The 17,485-nt window shown below is 32.1% G+C and overlaps 1 protein-coding gene and 1 long non-coding RNA gene across 4 annotated transcripts in view; one reads left to right on the top strand and one right to left on the bottom strand.

Annotated features, from left to right (window-relative positions):
- Positions 1-796: 796 nt before the first annotated feature.
- On the bottom strand, positions 797-16,944 carry LOC111419473 (gamma-aminobutyric acid type B receptor subunit 3). Of its 2 annotated transcripts, XM_023052283.2 has the most exons (11): positions 16,852-16,944; positions 15,641-15,879; positions 14,262-15,587; positions 7,343-7,928; positions 7,146-7,283; positions 6,553-7,071; positions 6,287-6,502; positions 6,167-6,227; positions 5,740-6,113; positions 1,663-1,941; positions 797-1,601 (listed from the first exon to the last, which is right to left on the bottom strand). In XM_023052283.2, the coding sequence occupies exons 4-11, from the start codon at positions 7,865-7,867 to the stop codon at positions 813-815; spliced, it is 2,901 nt and encodes a 966-aa protein (XP_022908051.2). In that variant the 5' UTR covers positions 7,868-7,928; positions 14,262-15,587; positions 15,641-15,879; positions 16,852-16,944; the 3' UTR covers positions 797-812. The 2 variants fall into 2 exon arrangements, with proteins under 2 accessions (XP_022908051.2, XP_071056185.1); XM_071200084.1 differs by lacking the exons at positions 14,262-15,587; positions 15,641-15,879 and having other exon boundaries at positions 16,852-16,926.
- LOC111419474 (uncharacterized) overlaps positions 16,657-17,485 on the top strand; it is a 38,787-nt gene continuing 37,958 nt past the window's right edge. For both annotated transcript variants that reach the window (XR_011641903.1, XR_002706957.2), the window contains exons 1-2: positions 16,657-16,798; positions 16,870-17,042. This is a non-coding gene — a long non-coding RNA (uncharacterized lncRNA). The remainder of the gene's footprint in view (positions 16,799-16,869; positions 17,043-17,485) is intronic.

The raw sequence follows: 17,485 nt of genomic DNA, 5'->3' as shown, positions 1-17,485 counted from the left end.
ACATTATAAATGTTTTCTGCAAAACAGCTTAAAATTAAGAAATGAAACTCTTTGATGTTATAAAAGAATGTTGAAGTTTTCACATTGAACTGTCTATTTTATATGCATTTATAAAAATCATTGATTTAATTTGATATTTGTTGAAAAAATTACAAAAAAAATACATCAAATTTTAAGCTTTCACATTGACCACTTTTTTAAATAAATTTAATTTAAAATGGCCCTTTTTTAATTGATATTTTATACCTGAATATTTATCATGATTATAAAGACACATACAACTTTAAAATTCAACAAGAATTTCTCGATATTAATAATTTATACTTCCAGGTAGTTCTAAACTCCATTTCCCATGAGAAATTGATTTCCATGACATTAACCCGGCGCATCCACCAAAGTGACCGGAAAAATTGTGCTTTGCACCGACGCCCGTCTCATAATTCTTAAGATTTATAACCGTTAAAAAATATACTTCGAGATTTAGCAAACCCCGAGATTTAGTAGAAAATTCTCATCTCTTGAACTATAATTAATAATAATTCGTTGGTCATAAAACATTTATTCGGCGTCGTTATAAAAACCCAAATCAACCACGTTAATTAAAAGATGGCTTGGTGCAGTTTCGCTTATAGAATTAATTTGAATCGTGACGGGGATGGTGGGAACTCTTCCATCAATTTGTAATGTGGTCTGGGAGACTCTATATTAGCAACAAGCTCTGGTCTCCGCGTAGCTATCTTGGTTTCTGAATTATTCTCTACGAAAAGGAGTGCTTCCATTTCAAAATAAAACGAAATAACTTTATGTACACTTTATTTTGAATTTAAAAATGCATTTTCATTAAATTCTTTACTAATTATGCTAATAGAGGAAGCTCTAATAATATTTTCTTCTTTCACTTTTAACGAAGTATTAATTTCCGGGTTCGAGCTGGGTTTAACATTTTTTATGTTCTGTAAAATATTTAACCAAGAAGGATGAGAACACAAACGATTAGAAAAATTATCTTGCAAGGTGTTTTCTGATTTAAACGATTTTAAATTAAAATTCTTTTTAACCTCATCGTTATTCGGTTCGATAATCGCAACATCATAACCGTTTAACAATAAATTCTCCAACCTAGAAATTTCTTTATCTAAAGCATCAATTTCGTTACGATACACTTTATTTTGTATTTCCATCCTTAGACATAACTCGTTTCTATCTTCCGGTTGTATCATCCTCCGCGTGTTACATTCAAATTTAAGTCCCATACTTTGCATAACCGGATCCTCTTCGTTCGTATTCGCGGCGAATACTTCTCTTAGCTTAGGTAGAAATAATAGAAATAACGTGATCGTTGTAGATACTAAAATACTTGAAGTCGTCGCTATGTAGCTAATGATGATATCTTGAGACAAAAAGTTCGATAAAAAGACAACAATCGCACTAGAAACAGCGCTATAAACACAAATACCAATGTATTGAGATTCATTTAACGCTTGAATTTTTACATTCCTCGTTTCCCAGGCCATGTAAACTCCCATGATTAATAGGAAGCCTTTGTAACCGTAAATTGCCAAGAACCAACCCTTTGTGTTATTACAACCGCAGACTTCAACCTTTAAAAAGAATAATGTAAAAGAGAAATCTTAATTGCATTATATTTCTATTAATACTAACTTGAGTTTGATATAACACTCCTCTATTTATAGGACTTATTTCGATAGTTAAGTTCTTTAATTGTCTATGTAGCGGATCGATGTAAACCCAAAATGTTATAATAATACCATCAATTAACAGTAACAGCATTATTAAACCAATTAGTTGTTTGTCTTTGAGGATTTTGTCTTTAACGAGATTCGCAGAGCCGTATGTAAAGATTCTGTGTACTCTGTAAGTTTTTGCAAACATCGAACCGAAGACTAATGTAAATCCCGCCGATAATAAATAAACTTTAAACTGCAACAAAAATTAATAAAAATTGATTAAATAAAAAATGAATCGTTCTGAGTGTTAGGGGGTCGTAAAATAAATTGTTTGAGCTCTATTTTACATAATATGAGTGAGAAAAGGTTTTGGAATTTATCGAAATAGGATATTGAGGAATTTCTTGATCTACTTTATGACGAAAACGAACTTTAACGGATGTAGTAGAAACACGTAGCAAATATACTCTTCCGCGGGTAGAGGCCGGAAATGTGGACGACCTAAACGAGGAACTACATCAACACAAACTAAAAGACCTGATCTGAAAACAACATCAACGAAAAATCTGCAACATGGCGTTCCAGGGACGTCATCTCAAAGGCAAAGCGAGTTATTCAGAAAACCACAAAAATTTGATTTAATAAAACCAGGTAATAATTCAACAAATAACACACAAAAAGTAAATGAAAATATTAATAAACATATTACTTACTCATTTAATGACAAAATGAAATAATTAAACAAAGAATTCACTACGATTTTTGAAATTACTCCAAAATCAAAAATTTTAAAAAGAAGCCAGTTCTTTCTCAACTGGAGCGAAATTCAATTTATAAATAATATAGTCCATAATGATATAATTAGTGAAACCAAACAAGGTTTTTTAATTAAATCAAAAGAAAACAAAAACACAGTATATAAATTACTAAACATATTAAAAGAAAAACAAATTATCGACGATTTTATAGAAAATAAACCAAGACCAACAACAAAAAATACACTAAATAACAAATCCAACTCATTTTCCGTAATCATATGCGATGTGGAACTAGATATTCTAGATGAAGATATTAGTAACTTCCTCAATGACAAACTTATCTATCATAGATATTGCAAACGAATAATATCATGCGCCACCAGCAATCCAACGAGAAATATAATAATAATAATGCCTTTTATTGAATTAAATAAACTTAATTACAATGTATAAATAAAATATGTAAAGCGGGGTCCAGATGGCCCATCAAAAATGTGCCCCTACTCACACCCAACGAACTAACAAAAATTTTATGACAAAGCAAGACGTAACATAGATAGATACACAAATCTGGTACGTGAATGATCTTCTAAATAGTGACAACTTATACTTAGGAGGAGAAATTCTACCTTTGAACCTCGTATTCAGATTGTGCACATCACAACGAAATAAGTAATATTATTTTGTTTGTTAGGTAGGAAGGCTTCCCATTGGTCAAAATTTTATTATAAAGATAGAGTTGGACATATTTAACCAAGCAATGTCACGAAGTTTATGCGAAATACGAGCATACTTTCGAATATCATATACAAACCTCAAACAAGCATTCTGCACTCTTTGAATGCGTAGAGTATCAATACTATCAATTGAGGCATGGTAAAGCGGAGCGCAGTAGGCAAAATAAGATAGAACCAGTGATTCACACAGCTAAATGAGTTATCCATGATAACACCCAAGTTTTTACACTTTCACTTATCGGAATAGTAACATTATTAATACAAATTGTAAACTGTGGGGTAAGCGATTTGATCACCAAAGGAACTACCGAATAAAATTGCTTGAGACTTAGAAGGATTCAAGTGGAGATTATACTTTAGTGTTAATTGATATAATTGATTTAAGTTACTATTTAGGTTCTGGAGAGCTGTTTGCCAGTCGTCCGGTGCAAAAGACACATACAACTGCGTATCATCAGCGTAGATATGTCCCTTGCAGTACTTTAAGTCCTTCAATAACTTCGAAGTGTATACAGAGAACAACAGGGGTCCGAGAATCGACCCTTGTGGTACTCCTGCAAAAACAGGACGACGTTCAGAAAAGTTTTGCTTCACCTTAACCATTTGAAACCTGTCACTGAGAAGCTGGATGTTGGAAACTCATAAACTAATACTACCAGAGTGTTTCTGGCTGATAATGTAGCAGCCAGAAAACAAAACTGAACTCGATAGGGAACTGATATTAAAAATGGTAATAAAATGTAGATAGCTCTAAAAGTACAAATGAAAGCGAATACAGCTGTCTGGCCACCAATGTACAATACGGGTGTCCATAGGACTTAGGTTATATATCCCACGGATGTACGGCAAAACAGTAGTTTTCTGTTGGAAACATTTCAGGATATGTACAGCGAATTGATCAGAAAGCCTAATATCGAACAGTCGCGAAATGGACGGTGAAAGAGTTTTTTTGAAGCAGTATAGCAAACCATTATGGTCTGTATGGGTAAGCTGAATCAACGTGATAATAATTGAGTATCTGCTGAAGAAAGACAGAAAATGAACGATACTTAATTATTTTTTTTTTGAATTTTGAAAATCGATCTGTTCCAGCGGAAATTTGCAGCGTTAGGTCCCATATACACTCACGTAAATTCAAAAACTGATGTGGTATTCGTAAAATCAATTGTTTGAGCTCTATATTATACAATATGAGTGAGAAAAGGTTTTGGAATGTATTAAAATAGGATATTGAAGAAATTCTTCGACTACTTTATGACGAAAATGAACTTGGAAGGTTAAAAATGTCTTCTATTAACGAGTATGGTTCAAGTTTTTGCAGTTGGTACTGGAAGAAGTTCATACGAAGGCTTTAAGGTTATAGGGCAGGAAAGAAAACGGAAAGTCCTATCTGTCTTCAATGCAACCTTGACAGTAACGATTTGGACACCTAATAGGTGTATGCTAAGCCTGTGATGAAATCTTATCAGAGCCTTTGGAACTTATGAACCAATATGATTTCTTAGATTGTGGCAATGTTGCAGCCATATTGATATCGGTGGCAAATTAATGATATCGACTTTACGACATAAACATGAAAGTAAAGGGAAAGGAGAGGAATTAAGATTATTTATACAGGAAATTGAACTTGAAGGTGATGATCTGAGAAGATGGATGTTGAAAACTCATAAATTAATACTACCAGAGTGTTTCTGCCTGGTAATGTAGCAGCCAGAAAACAAAACTGAACTGATATTAAAATTGTAAGGTAGTAGGTAGTAAAAAGTAGATAGCTATAAAAGCACACAGATGAACGCCAATACAGCTGTCAGGCTATCACTGTGCAAGATGGATGTCCCATGGATGTATGGCAAAACAGTAGTTTTCTGCTGGAAACATTTCAGGACATGCACTGCGAATTAATGGATAGTGTTCAGAATGCCCAATATCGACGAGTTGCGAAATGGACGGTGAGTGAGTTTTTTGAAGCTGTATAATAAACCATTATTGTCTGTATGGACAAACTGTGAGAGTGCGAAGCAGCGTGATAATAATTGAGTATCTGCTGAAGGAAGACAGAAAATGAATGGAAATGATAATACGTTAAATTTGCTTTAATTTGAGCCCAAACTCGGTGGAATTATGTTAAAAATAAGCGAAACGTCAATTTTTTAAAATGAGGCGATCGTCGATTGTTTTTTTGAAACGTCAAAATTGAAACTTTGGTAGCTTCATTGTTTATAGATGTAACTTAATCGAGTTTGGACTCAAATTGAAGGAAATTTTAAGTAGATTTTGATCATAAGTGTATATATAACAATACAATCGATAATTAAACCTTGATCTTTAATTAACATTTCTGGATGTTGATGAATTTTCTAAAAATACTTAAATATGTGGGAAATCAATAAATATTAATAATGATTTTTAAAAATCCCTAAAAATTCTTGGGATAATGTTAGAAAATCCAGAATGTTTATAGAAATCAATTGAAAATGCCTAGAAGATCTTGGAAATCTTTGGATAATGTTAAAAAATTATCTTAGTTATTTTTATCGGCGATAAAAATAAACTTACCGTGCATAACTTTGTGAAATATTCATTCTTAATAACACTTTTATCAATTCCCAATAAAATAGCTGCTAAGTATACTAAAACGCAACCGATCACAGCCACAGTGTTCAATTTGGGACTCGACATTTTAAAAGACATAACCATTCTGTATCTTAAATTTAAATACAAGAATATTAAGCACACAATAATCCCAGCTGCGCAAAGAGTCGAAATAATATAAAAAATAACTTTAGGAATCGTTATTAATCTAGTTTTAAAAACTCTTCTAGCTATCGGTAGTTGACCGCCTTTCCAAAAGATTTTGCAGCAATTCGCGCAGTTAAAGTCCAGGTAGTTTTCCGACGTGTAATAAATAGCTATTCTTCTTAATTCTCCATCTGGAAAGAATCCCATTTAGATCCAGTAGAGTGTTAATGAATAAAAGATTTACGTTGTATCTGCTTTAATTCTGCGTTACCCATTCTATCGCCGCCAGAAAATTTTATTGGACCCTAAATGAAATAATTAAAATATTAAAAATTTAAAAAACTAAAAAAAAATTAATTATTACACTAACTCCCATAAAATCCAACGAATTCATCGCGTAAACAAACTCTTCGGATAAACCACCATTGTTATAATCAAATTGATCTAAAATTTGTTCATCACCAAATAGGTCTTTAACGCGCCTTAAAGATAAAGACATACACCAAATTGCGTCATAAGCGAATTTGGCATATTTCGATATTGATAATGAGTTTAAGTTTGTGTAAAAAGAATCTTGGGTCTAAAAAAAATTGTTTTTTTGGAAAGAAATTGAATTAAATCATTTATTACCAATCCTGAAATTGATGTAACATTTTCCGATAAAAAACTATAATCTGAAATGAAAATAAATCCCTCAATAACTTCCATAACAATCTTTTTTGGGCAATAAATCGGGTTATCCCACCAATAATCATCGGGTTCTTGAAGCAACCACACATAATCCGATCCAAACATTTTTAATTCGAAAATTTCGCACATAATTTTGGGTGCTAACTTAACAGAGAATGAGCCAATAATAATCCGTGTGTCTAAACTTTTAAGAAATGAAAGTTGTTCTTTATAATTATCAAGGGAAAAAGTGATGGTTGAGCAGGTAATATTTGCGTTTTCGAGGATAGTAACAAGGTTGTTCAAAGGAAGTAAGAAGACGTTGTTACTTTCACAGAAAGCTGCCACCGTTTCCCAACCGTAATATTTCATGAAGGCTGTCCTAGCAGGGTTGAAGGATGAATCCGGAGAAACCGTACGAAAAAAGAAAGGGAATTCGTTTCGGTCGCTGAGGTTAGGGGATGTGGATCCGAACGATACCTTAAATAAAAAAAAAGTATATATAAGGTTTTTTTTTACCAAATTAGAATTGGTAATAAAAATGAATTTATTACCTGTAATATATTCCAATAAACAACGATGTGGGCTAAAGATTCGCTTACATTAGAACATCCACTTCCTAATAACATAACAATCTTTTTATTAGAATAAATAGCGTGAAAAAAAGCATCAATCCCAACTCCAGGATCGCACTAAAACCAATAAAAAGTTATTAATAAAAAAAAAGTTATACCTATCGGAATTCTTTTACCTTGGTATCGTTAATTAACAACTTGATGAAATATCCGGGTAGAACGTCTTTCGAATTAACGTCCCTAACGGCTAACTTGGCCGCTTCAACTTCGCTCCGGGCTTCCTCACGTTCAACCCCGTTTTCATCGTTCATCTCAAACAGTCCGAGAAAATAAATTACTTTATCGTCATGTCCCGGCGTCCTATTGTTAATAACCGGTTGGAATGGTGGTAAATGCGGTTGGAAACTTCGGGGAATCCCGGCGAAGACCGCAGTTAAATTCTCCATGGAAGCTAAAGGGTTGAAAATCGGGCGCCAACCCTTCGTTGTGAGATAGGTGGCGAGTATCGCCAATGAGACCAGAATGACGTAAAGGTGTTTTTGAAGGGCCACCATGTCTCGCGAGGTGGCAATCGGCGACTGTCTTGCATGCCGAAGGCATCGAGTTGAGGCTGAAAAATTTTCAGGAGAAATGTGCCTACTTGAGTGACACTTCACGAGCCGGTTGCTGGGTGCACAATTGGCGGTGTCAGCTTTTTTCATGAACCCTTTGTTGCCTGGCCGAGGGCTTTTCTGCTTCGGGGTTGTTGTATAAAAGTATGAACTAGTTAAAAAGAAAAAAAAATTAGTCGCTTTTAACAAAGTTAATCATATTTAGAATTTTTTATTCATTAGGAATAAGTTCGCTTTTCTTTTTAAAGGTTAAAGTTATAAGATATTGAACGAAAGGAAAAAGTTTTAACAAAGATAAATCTCATTTAATTCTTTATTTGTAAACTAAGTGAATTATTTTAATTAAATTTTGAGTAAATTTACCAAATTTGGTTCTTCTAAATTTATACATAACCTAGAAAAGAATTTTTGATCTCAACCCTACAAAAACTGGATCTTATGATAATTAGTTAACTTTAAAAATTGATTTCTCAAGAACTAATCTAGATACCAAAAGACAGTTTTTACCATTAAAATTGTTTAACAATTCTGAATAAGTCCTCCAAATTTGGTCGTTCTAAAATTATACATAACCTAAAAGAAGAATTTTGAACCCAAGCAGGAAATAATTGCTGAATCAAATTTTTATAGATTAATTTTATATCAAGAACTAATCGAGATACCAATAAAAAAATTTCACCATTAAAATCGTTAAAGAATTCTGAGAAAATCCTCCAAATTTGGTTTTTCTAAATTTATACATAACCTAGAAATGAATTTTTGAACCCAACCTTACAAAAAATGGATCTTAATTTAATAAGTTAGGTTTAAAGGTAAATTTCTCAAAAACTTAATCTAGATATCAAAAAACAGTTATCACCATTAAATTTGTTTAAGAATTTTAAGTAAATCTACCAAATTTGGTTGTTCTAAATTCATACATAACCTAGAAAAGAATTTTTGATCTCAACCGTTCAAAAACTGGATTTTGTGTTAATAAGTTAACTTTAAAAATTGATTTCTCAAGAACTAATCTAGATATCAAAAGACAGTTTTTACCATTAAAATTGTTTAACAATTCTGAATAAGTCCTCCAAATTTGGTCGTTCTAAAATTATACATAACCTAAAAGAAGAACTTTGAAGTCAAGCAGGAAATAATTGCTGAATCAAATTTTTATAGATTAATTTTATCTCAAGAACTAATCGAGATAACAATAAACAAATTTCACCATTGAAATCGTTAAAGAATTTTGAGAAAATCCTCCAAATTTGGTTTTTCTAAATTTATACATAACCTAGAAATTAATTTTTGAACTCAACCTTACAAAAAATGGATCTTAATTTAATAAGTTAGGTTTAAAGGTAAATTTCTCAAGAATTTGGGAAATTTGGTTGTTCTAAATTCATACATAACCTAGAAAAGAATTTTTGATCTCAACCCTACAAAAACTGGATCTTATGTTAATTAGTTAACTTTAAAAATTGATTTCTCAAGAACTAATCTAGATATCAAAAGACAGTTTTTACCATTAAAATTGTTTAACAATTCTGAGTAAGTCCTCCAAATTTGGTCGTTCTAAAATTATACATAACCTAAAAGAAGAACTTTGAACCCAAGCAGGAAATAATTGCTGAATCAAATTTTTATAGATTAACTTTATCTCAAGAACTAATCGAGATACCAATAAACAAATTACACCATTAAAATCGTTAAAGAATTCTGAGAAAATCCTCCATATTTGATTTTTCTAAATTTATACATAACCTAAAAATGAATTTTTGAACTCAACCTTACAAAAAATGGATCTTAATTTAATAAGTTAGGTTTAAAGCTAAATTTCTCAAAAACTTAACCTAGATATCAAAAAAGAGTTTTCACCATTAAAATTGTTTAACAATTTTGAGTAAATCTACCAAATTTGGTTGTTCTAAATTCATGCATAACCTAGAAAAGAATTTTTGATCTCAACCGTTCAAAAACTGGATTTTGTGTTAATAAGTTAACTTTAAAAATTGATTACTCAAGAACTAATCTAGATATCAAAAGACAGTTTTTACCATTAAAATTGTTTAACAATTCTGAGTAACTCCTCCAAATTTGGTTGTTCTAAAAGCATACATAACCTAAAAGAAGAACTTTGAAATCAAGCAGGAAATAATTGCTGAATCAAATTTTTATAGGTTAACTTTATCTCAAGAACTAATCGAGATACCAATAAACAAATTTCACCATTAAAATCGTTAAAGAATTCTGAGAAAATCCTCCAAATTGGGTTTTTCTAAATTTATACATAACCTAGAAATTAATTTTTGAACCCAACCTTACAAAAAATGGATCTTAATTTAATAAGTTAGGTTTAAAGGTAAATTTCTCAAAAACTTAATCTAGATATCAAAAAACAGTTATCACCATTAAATTTGTTTAACAATTTTGAGTAAATCTACCAAATTTGGTTGATCTAAATTCATACATAACCTAGAAAAGAATTTTTGATCTCAACCCTACAAAAACTGGATCTTATGTTAATTAGTTAACTTGAAAAATTGATTTCTCAACAACTAATATAGATATCAAAAAACAGTTTTCACCATTAAAATTGTTTAACAATTCTGAGTAACTCCTCCAAATTTGGTTGTTCTAAAAGCATACATAACCTAAAAGAAGAACTTTGAAGTCAAGCAGGAAATAATTGCTGAATCAAATTTTTATAGATTAACTTTATCTCAAGAACTAATCGAGATACCAATAAACAAATTTCACCATTAAAATCGTTAAAGAATTTCGAGAAAATCCTCCAAATTGGGTTTTTCTAAATTTATACATAACCTAGAAATGAATTTTTGAACTCAACCTTACAAAAAAATGGATCTTAATTTAATAAGTTAGGTTTAAAGGTAAATTTCTCAATAACTTAATCTAGATATCAAAAAAACGTTTTCATCATTAAAATTGTTTAACAATTTTGAGTAAATCTACCAAATTTGGTTGTTCTAAATTCATACATAACCTAGAAAAGTATTTTTGATCTCAACCCTACAAAAACTGGATCTTATGTTGATTAGTTAACTTTAAAAATTGATTTCTCAAGAACTGATCTAGATATGAAGACAGTTTTTACCATTAGAATTGTTTAACAATTCTGAGTAAGTCCTCCAAATTTGGTCGTTCTAAAATTATACATAACCTAAAAGAAGAAGTTTGAACTCAAGCAGGAAATAATTGCTGCATCAAATTTTTATAGATTAACTTTATATCAAGAACTAATCGAGATACTAATAAAAAAATTTCACCATTAAAATCGTTAAAGAATTCTGAGAAAATCCTCCAAATTGGGTTTTTCTAAATTTATGCATAACCTAAAAATGAATTTTTGAACTGAACCTTGCAAAAAATGGATCTTAATTTAATAAGTTAGGTTTAAAGGTAAATTTCTCAAAAACTTAATCTAGATATCAAAAAACAGTTATCACCATTAAATTTGTTTAAGAATTTTGAGTAAATCTACCAAATTTGGTTGTTCTAAATTCATACATAACCTAGAAAAGAATTTTTGATCTACAACAACTGGATCTTATGTTAATTAGTTAACTTGAAAAATTGATTTATCAAGAACTAATCTAGATATCAAAAGACAGTTTTTACCATTAAAATTGCTTAACAATTCTGAGTAAGTCCTCCAAATTTGGTCGTTCTAAAATTATACATAACCTAAAAGAAGAACTTTGAACCCAAGCAGGAAATAATTGCTGAATCAAATTTTTATAGATTAATTTTATCTCAAGAACTAATCGAGATACGAATAAAAAAATTTCACCATTAAAATCGTTAAAGAATTCTGAGAAAATCCTCCATATTTGTTTTTTCTAAATTTATACATAACCTAAAAATGAATTTTTGAACTCAACCTTACAAAAAATGGATCTTAATTTAATAAGTTAGGTTTAAAGGTAAATTTCTCAAAAACTTAATCTAGATATCAAAAAACAGTTATCACCATTAAATTTGTTTAAGAATTTTGAGTAAATCTACCAAATTTGGTTGTTCTAAATTCATACATAACCTAGAAAAGAATTTTTGATCTCAACCCTACAAAAACTGGATTTTATGTTAATTAGTTAACTTGAAAAATTGATTTATCTAGAACTAATCTAGATATCAAAAGACAGTTTTTACCATTAAAATTGCTTAACAATTCTGAGTAAGTCCTCCAAATTTGGTCGTTCTAAAATTATACATAACCTAAAAGAAAAACTTTGAACCCAAGCAGGAAATAATTGCTGAATCAAATTTTTATAGATTAATTTTATCTCAAGAACTAATCGAGATACGAATAAAAAAATTTCACCATTAAAATCGTTAAAGAATTCAGAGAAAATCCTCCAAATTTGGTTTTTCTAAATTTATACATAACCTAGAAATGAATTTTTAAACTCAACCTTACAAGAAATTGATCTTAATTTAATAAGTTAGGTTTAAAGATAAATTTCTCAAGAACTTAATCTAGATATCAAAAAACAGTTATCACCATGAAAATTGTTTAACAGTTTTCAGAAAATCCTCCAAATTTGGTTTTTCTAAATTTGTACATATCATAAAAATGAATTTTTGAACTCAACCTTACAAAAAAATGGATCTTAATTTAATAAGTTAGCTTTTAAAGTAAATTTCTCAAGAACTAATCGAGATATCAAAAAACATTTTTTACCACTAAAATTGTTTAACAATTCCGAGTAAATCCCCTAAATTTGGTTGTTCTAAATTGAATTTTAAACATAACTCAAAAAAGTAGTAAACGAATTGGAATTCGTAGATTTCAAACTTATTTAATCAATAAATATTATGTAATTTAACAAATTGTTGAATACAGATTACTTTAAACAAAGTCTAGAAAATCGTATAACACAGCAGGAAGTTGTAAATTCCCCGAAATAAGTTAAATCTACCACCATGAGATGGCGTGTTGTTTATTTCCAACTAAATCAATATTTGTATAAATCCAACGCCAGATTGTGCTGCTATGCAGTATAATTTTTCATGTTTACCTTTTTATATTTATAAAAAACTTGGTGTTCATTTTTATTTTTTAAAAATTTAATTGTTTGCTTTAACATTGAGTTTAACTAACTAACAATAATTTGTCGTTTGATTTTTCGAGTTTGTATTTGTGCTTGATTTTCTCGGAGACCTCGTTATAAACTAAACGTCGTTCTCAAACATTTAACTGGCCTAATTGCGACGGAAGTCGTTACTCGGTGTTTGTCAAGAGGTAGAAATACGGCGGCGTTTAGTTAATTTTCCGCGGCGTTAATTGGATTTCGAATCGTACGGGGAGAGGAGGTTAAAAATGGTGGAGGTGCCGGGGCGAGATAATTTTTCAAGTATTCATAAAATATGCTGATCACGCGCATGGATTAACGGGAATTACATCCTTCGCGAACCGTTCAATACCTAACCTGCCTGTAACGGTTAAGAAATTTCGCGTTGCAGAGAATTAAAGTCTGTTTGGCTCAGATAGTTGGTGATTTACTGCAATGGTATACTCGAACTTCTAGAAAGAAAGCTTTATTTACGACCCCGCGGCATTTTATCCCGATGTTCCAGAAATTCAAGGAAAAACCACCAACGAAAACTGTCACAACGTACTATACACAATGCAAACAATATAGAGAGAGAGGCTGAAAACGTAATAACGCGATAAATCGACATAATCCGACGTGATGGGTAAGTGGTGGTGACAACACGTTGACAGAAGGTTGAGCTCTAAAAAAAAGTCTGCATGGCGTGTTATTTTTCGAAATTGGAGAGTCGTAGACGTAATGATACCCTCACTCAGTTTGGTGCTTGGATTAGTCGTTTAATTAAAGCGACGAGAGTCGCGTAGGTTGGATTAAAAAAATTCTACAAATTCTTTTCGACGTCGAGTTTTAATTAAACAACGAATTTTTTTAAATAATAAATTTCGTTAATATTTATAAACAAAGTTCACGGTACAAAGTGTTATTAACTGGGTGAAAATTCCCGTCACGCAGCTTCAACATCCGGTAAACGCAAACATGACGAGCGTAATCGAATGCAGGTTTTTCGCTTTCAAAAAGCGACGCGTCGCGGCGCGAAATTTGCTTAAACCGGTATTATTTAATCGATGGTGCGTGCGAAAGCTCGTCCCTCTGATTTACGACATCGGGAAATAACGTATAAATTATTGTCGAAAGTCGAAACCATCCAACGGTCGAATATCCATATCAACGCAATACCTGAAAACTCCTCTTTTTACAAAAACGATATTTTATTAGAGTTTCTAACGACCAATGAATACCCCTAAAATCGTAACTTTCCAGTTTACGAGGTAAAAACAAGCGTGGCCGCAACAAGTTTATAGCGGGAGACATCGTAACTTTGATGGTTTATCGTGGCGAACCGAATTTAATCAATCTGATGGTGTTAGAATGTTGAAATAACTCGAAATTATCTAGAAATTGTTGTTGAAAGATAATGTTCCTACCTTTGTATGAAAGCGTTAAGCGTAAACAGTTGCTCAGCGATGCAAGCTTTTCATTTCTCAACGGAGGTCGCGACCAGATAAAACACGGAAACGTAAAAGGGGGCCTCTTTTACGTTTCTGCAGAACACAGCAAACTGCGAACGATTCGGTGGTGCGTGCAGATTCGAAATTAATTGCCCCCCCACGTCCGGCATTTTCAACTTTATAACTGGAAGCCGAAATTGCCAACGCCACCTGGAAGGCAATTAAAAGTTAATTTATAAACCGATTAAAAAAAAAATTTTTTTTTTGATTGATATCGAATCCTACAATCGCAGTACATTACAACAACGCAATTAATGAAAGTTTGTGTTCTAACTGACCCTAAATGCTTGGGAGACTAAATATTTACATCCCACCTCAGGTTGCTTTGAACTACCTAAACTAGATTACGTACACCAATAATTGTATTAAATTGAGTTTGTAAAGTAAATTGTGTAACGTTCACCCAAAATAATGTATAATACGTGGAACGTTTTGATAAATTTTTAAAAAGTCCCAAGAAGAAATATTTCTTGTTCATCGCACAGAGAACTACTTTAGAAGTTTGTACGCTTTCCCGATATATCAGGAAGCGGGGTAAACACACAAACTGATTGCGAGTGGTAAAATAGAGAATTAACCGTCATAAATCACCAACGTTTGGACGGAGTTATAAATCTGGTGAGGGGAAAAAGGAGGCAACACCCCGCAAGAAATGGATCAGACCGGGCATAACACCGCGTTGTACCCATTTTAGAATGCATTAGCCAAAAAATCACGTAGCTCCAGCAGCTCGCTCGCTCGGTAGATAATTTATTTCAGTCACTTCCTAGCAGTGCAAAACTAGTGTGCCCTCGCAGTTGGTCTGTCACGTCCTAGTAATCTGATCAATCTTTTTACATCAAGTAAAAAGATAACGCAACAATCTCCATACGAATCAAATAGTGTTTTGTTGCAGTTTGGAAAAATAACATTTTTGAATATGGAAATTCTCTAATCGAGGTCGCTTGAGGTATGTCATTTAAAAAGGTTCGTAGCTATTTTTGTAACTGTAATGTATCTACTTGGTTGAGTTTTACTTTGGCTTTCACGGATGGTGTTAATTAGAAAGATAGATTTTTCTCAATCGAACATCCCTCTCGCGTTCCTTGATGCGTCATTCGATGTTACGTCCAATTTGGCCAACGTAATATTTCCAGCAACTGCACGATAGCTTCCGTTTAAACGGGGTTAGTTTGTTTTTGGCTATCGTACCACGATATCACTCTTCTTCAGACACCTCGCAATTCGCTCATTCCGTCACATCTAAAACTAAGCAAATAAGTAAAGCAAATAAAAACCGCTGTTGTCGTACTTACCGAATCATCCTTCTATTTGCGTGGTTTGGTCCCTCGTTGGATATCCCTCATCGTATTGCCATTCTTCTACAGTACATCTAAGAATCTTTTTTCAGGTTCTCTTTATCACATACCCTCTCTACTCGCTGAAATAAGGCTTGAATCACGGACCTCTTCAGCTGTGGGTAGTGGTGGAATGAAGCCTGCAGCTTCCATTGGTTCCATGCCCCCATCTGTCTTCCTACTTTGTGTCTTCCCCGCTGACAATTAGACACTAATTAGTCACTAATAATCTTTTCATGTATTTATTGTCAAATTTTAACCGATTTCGTCACTTCGAACTTGTTTCTGAATAAGGTTGCAACATGGCATCCGAAACGTCAAACATTTTTTCAAAAGACGCACGGCTTAACCCGAAAGGTTCTAAGGGTCTAGTGTTAGCTCTAGTTTTAGTTTAATTGTGATGTTAGCTTGATATACATAATTTTGGAGTTGACTCTAGTAGAGGTCACTTGCGGCCGAGGCATGAACTTAGTGCTAAAACATTGAAAATTTGAGGAATTCTACTGCCTCTTCTTATTATCGACTAAATTTTAAAAGTTTGTGCGAGGTGGGGATGTAAATTTGTGAGTGTCCTTCGAGTCTGGTTTTGATTTGGTTTTCCACATTGGTTTGTGACACCAGACTCGAGTGACCTCTTGGGAATTTACAACATATTTTTTGTAAGCTGTTTGTCTTTTCCTTGTGCTCAGGTTTGTCATAATTAAGTTTGTATTTTCAATTAATTGTTAATTTTTGCATTTTATGCAGAGTGTGGTTAATAAACCAGTTTTCTTTTGGAATTTTAACATTTAATTCTTCCACCTTATCCCGAAACCACATTCCACGGAATTTTCCGCAACAAGCTTGCACCTTTCTTTGTATTTATTAAGTATATTGTAATGATTACGTTAAATGTATTCAAAAACGGTTGTTTAAATTACAGATTTCTATTTTAACTTCGTTATCCGAGAGAGGGCGTAACGCCAATAAAGACAGATGTCACTATTTATGTTTACGTCGTTTACGTTAAGAAACTACTAAACATAAAGATTTAAGTTTGTCGATAATAATCGATAGATTCTCAATTAAACTGAAAATAACAGTGTTATCGCGTAATTTTGATTCTTCAACTGACTCGTAAGTTATCTTGAATTATTGACATGAAAATTAACGGTGAAATTCCCACTTACCTGATAAATAACTTTTAGGTTATGTTGTACCTTAATTCCCTCTTAAGCTTGGAAAATGGACAGGAATCCGGAAAGCTTCGGATAATTATTCTTCAATCGGACTTCTTTGGATCTGCTGTCTGGTAATTGCCCTCGGAAAATCTTGATTCGACGTTAATTTTGGATTGAAATTATCGAAGAACCAATTTAAGGTTAGGAAACTACTTTTGACTTTTTTTAGGTTAGATTTTTTTTTAAATTCAACCACACTCTAGCCCTTATTAAATTGAACTGTCTTGGTTCAACTTTTTCCTTTTTTATATACCCTTTTCCCCCTCTCCAGAAAATTTTCTTCCTTCTATTTTTAGCCCTCGCTCCTGATTGGTTGATCGGTTTCGCGCCCTTAAAATAATTTCAAATCTCTCTACTTACTCTCGCCATCTAGCGGATTTTTGTCGATCTACTCAAAATTCCACAACTTATTTTATTCATTTCTTCTTTAATTCTTAATTCATTTCTTCTTTAATTCTTCTAATTAATTAATCTAATAAATTAGATGTAACTGACACTGATCTTCCCGTTTTGATAGTTTAGAAAGGATATTAACATTTTAAAATAATTTCAAATCTTTCTACATTTCGAAAACGCCATCTAG

The sequence above is a fragment of the Onthophagus taurus genome, chromosome 11, assembly GCF_036711975.1.
Source record: "Onthophagus taurus isolate NC chromosome 11, IU_Otau_3.0, whole genome shotgun sequence".
NCBI lineage: Eukaryota > Metazoa > Arthropoda > Insecta > Coleoptera > Scarabaeidae > Onthophagus > Onthophagus taurus.
This window is presented reverse-complemented; position numbering and strand designations above follow the sequence as displayed.

What these genes read in the sequence shown, in the direction of transcription:
- LOC111419473 (XM_023052283.2), bottom strand. Translation starts at nt 7,867, where the DNA reads ATGAAAAAAGCTGACACCGCCAATTGTGCACCCAGCAACCGGCTCGTG. An exon ending in TTTATTGGAATATATTACAG is followed by an intron (nt 7,072 to 7,145) that starts GTAATAAATTCA and finishes TTTTTATTTAAG; the next exon opens with GTATCGTTCGGATCCACATC. An exon ending in TGGATTTTATGGGAGTTAGT is followed by an intron (nt 6,228 to 6,286) that starts GTAATAATTAAT and finishes TATTTCATTTAG; the next exon opens with GGTCCAATAAAATTTTCTGG.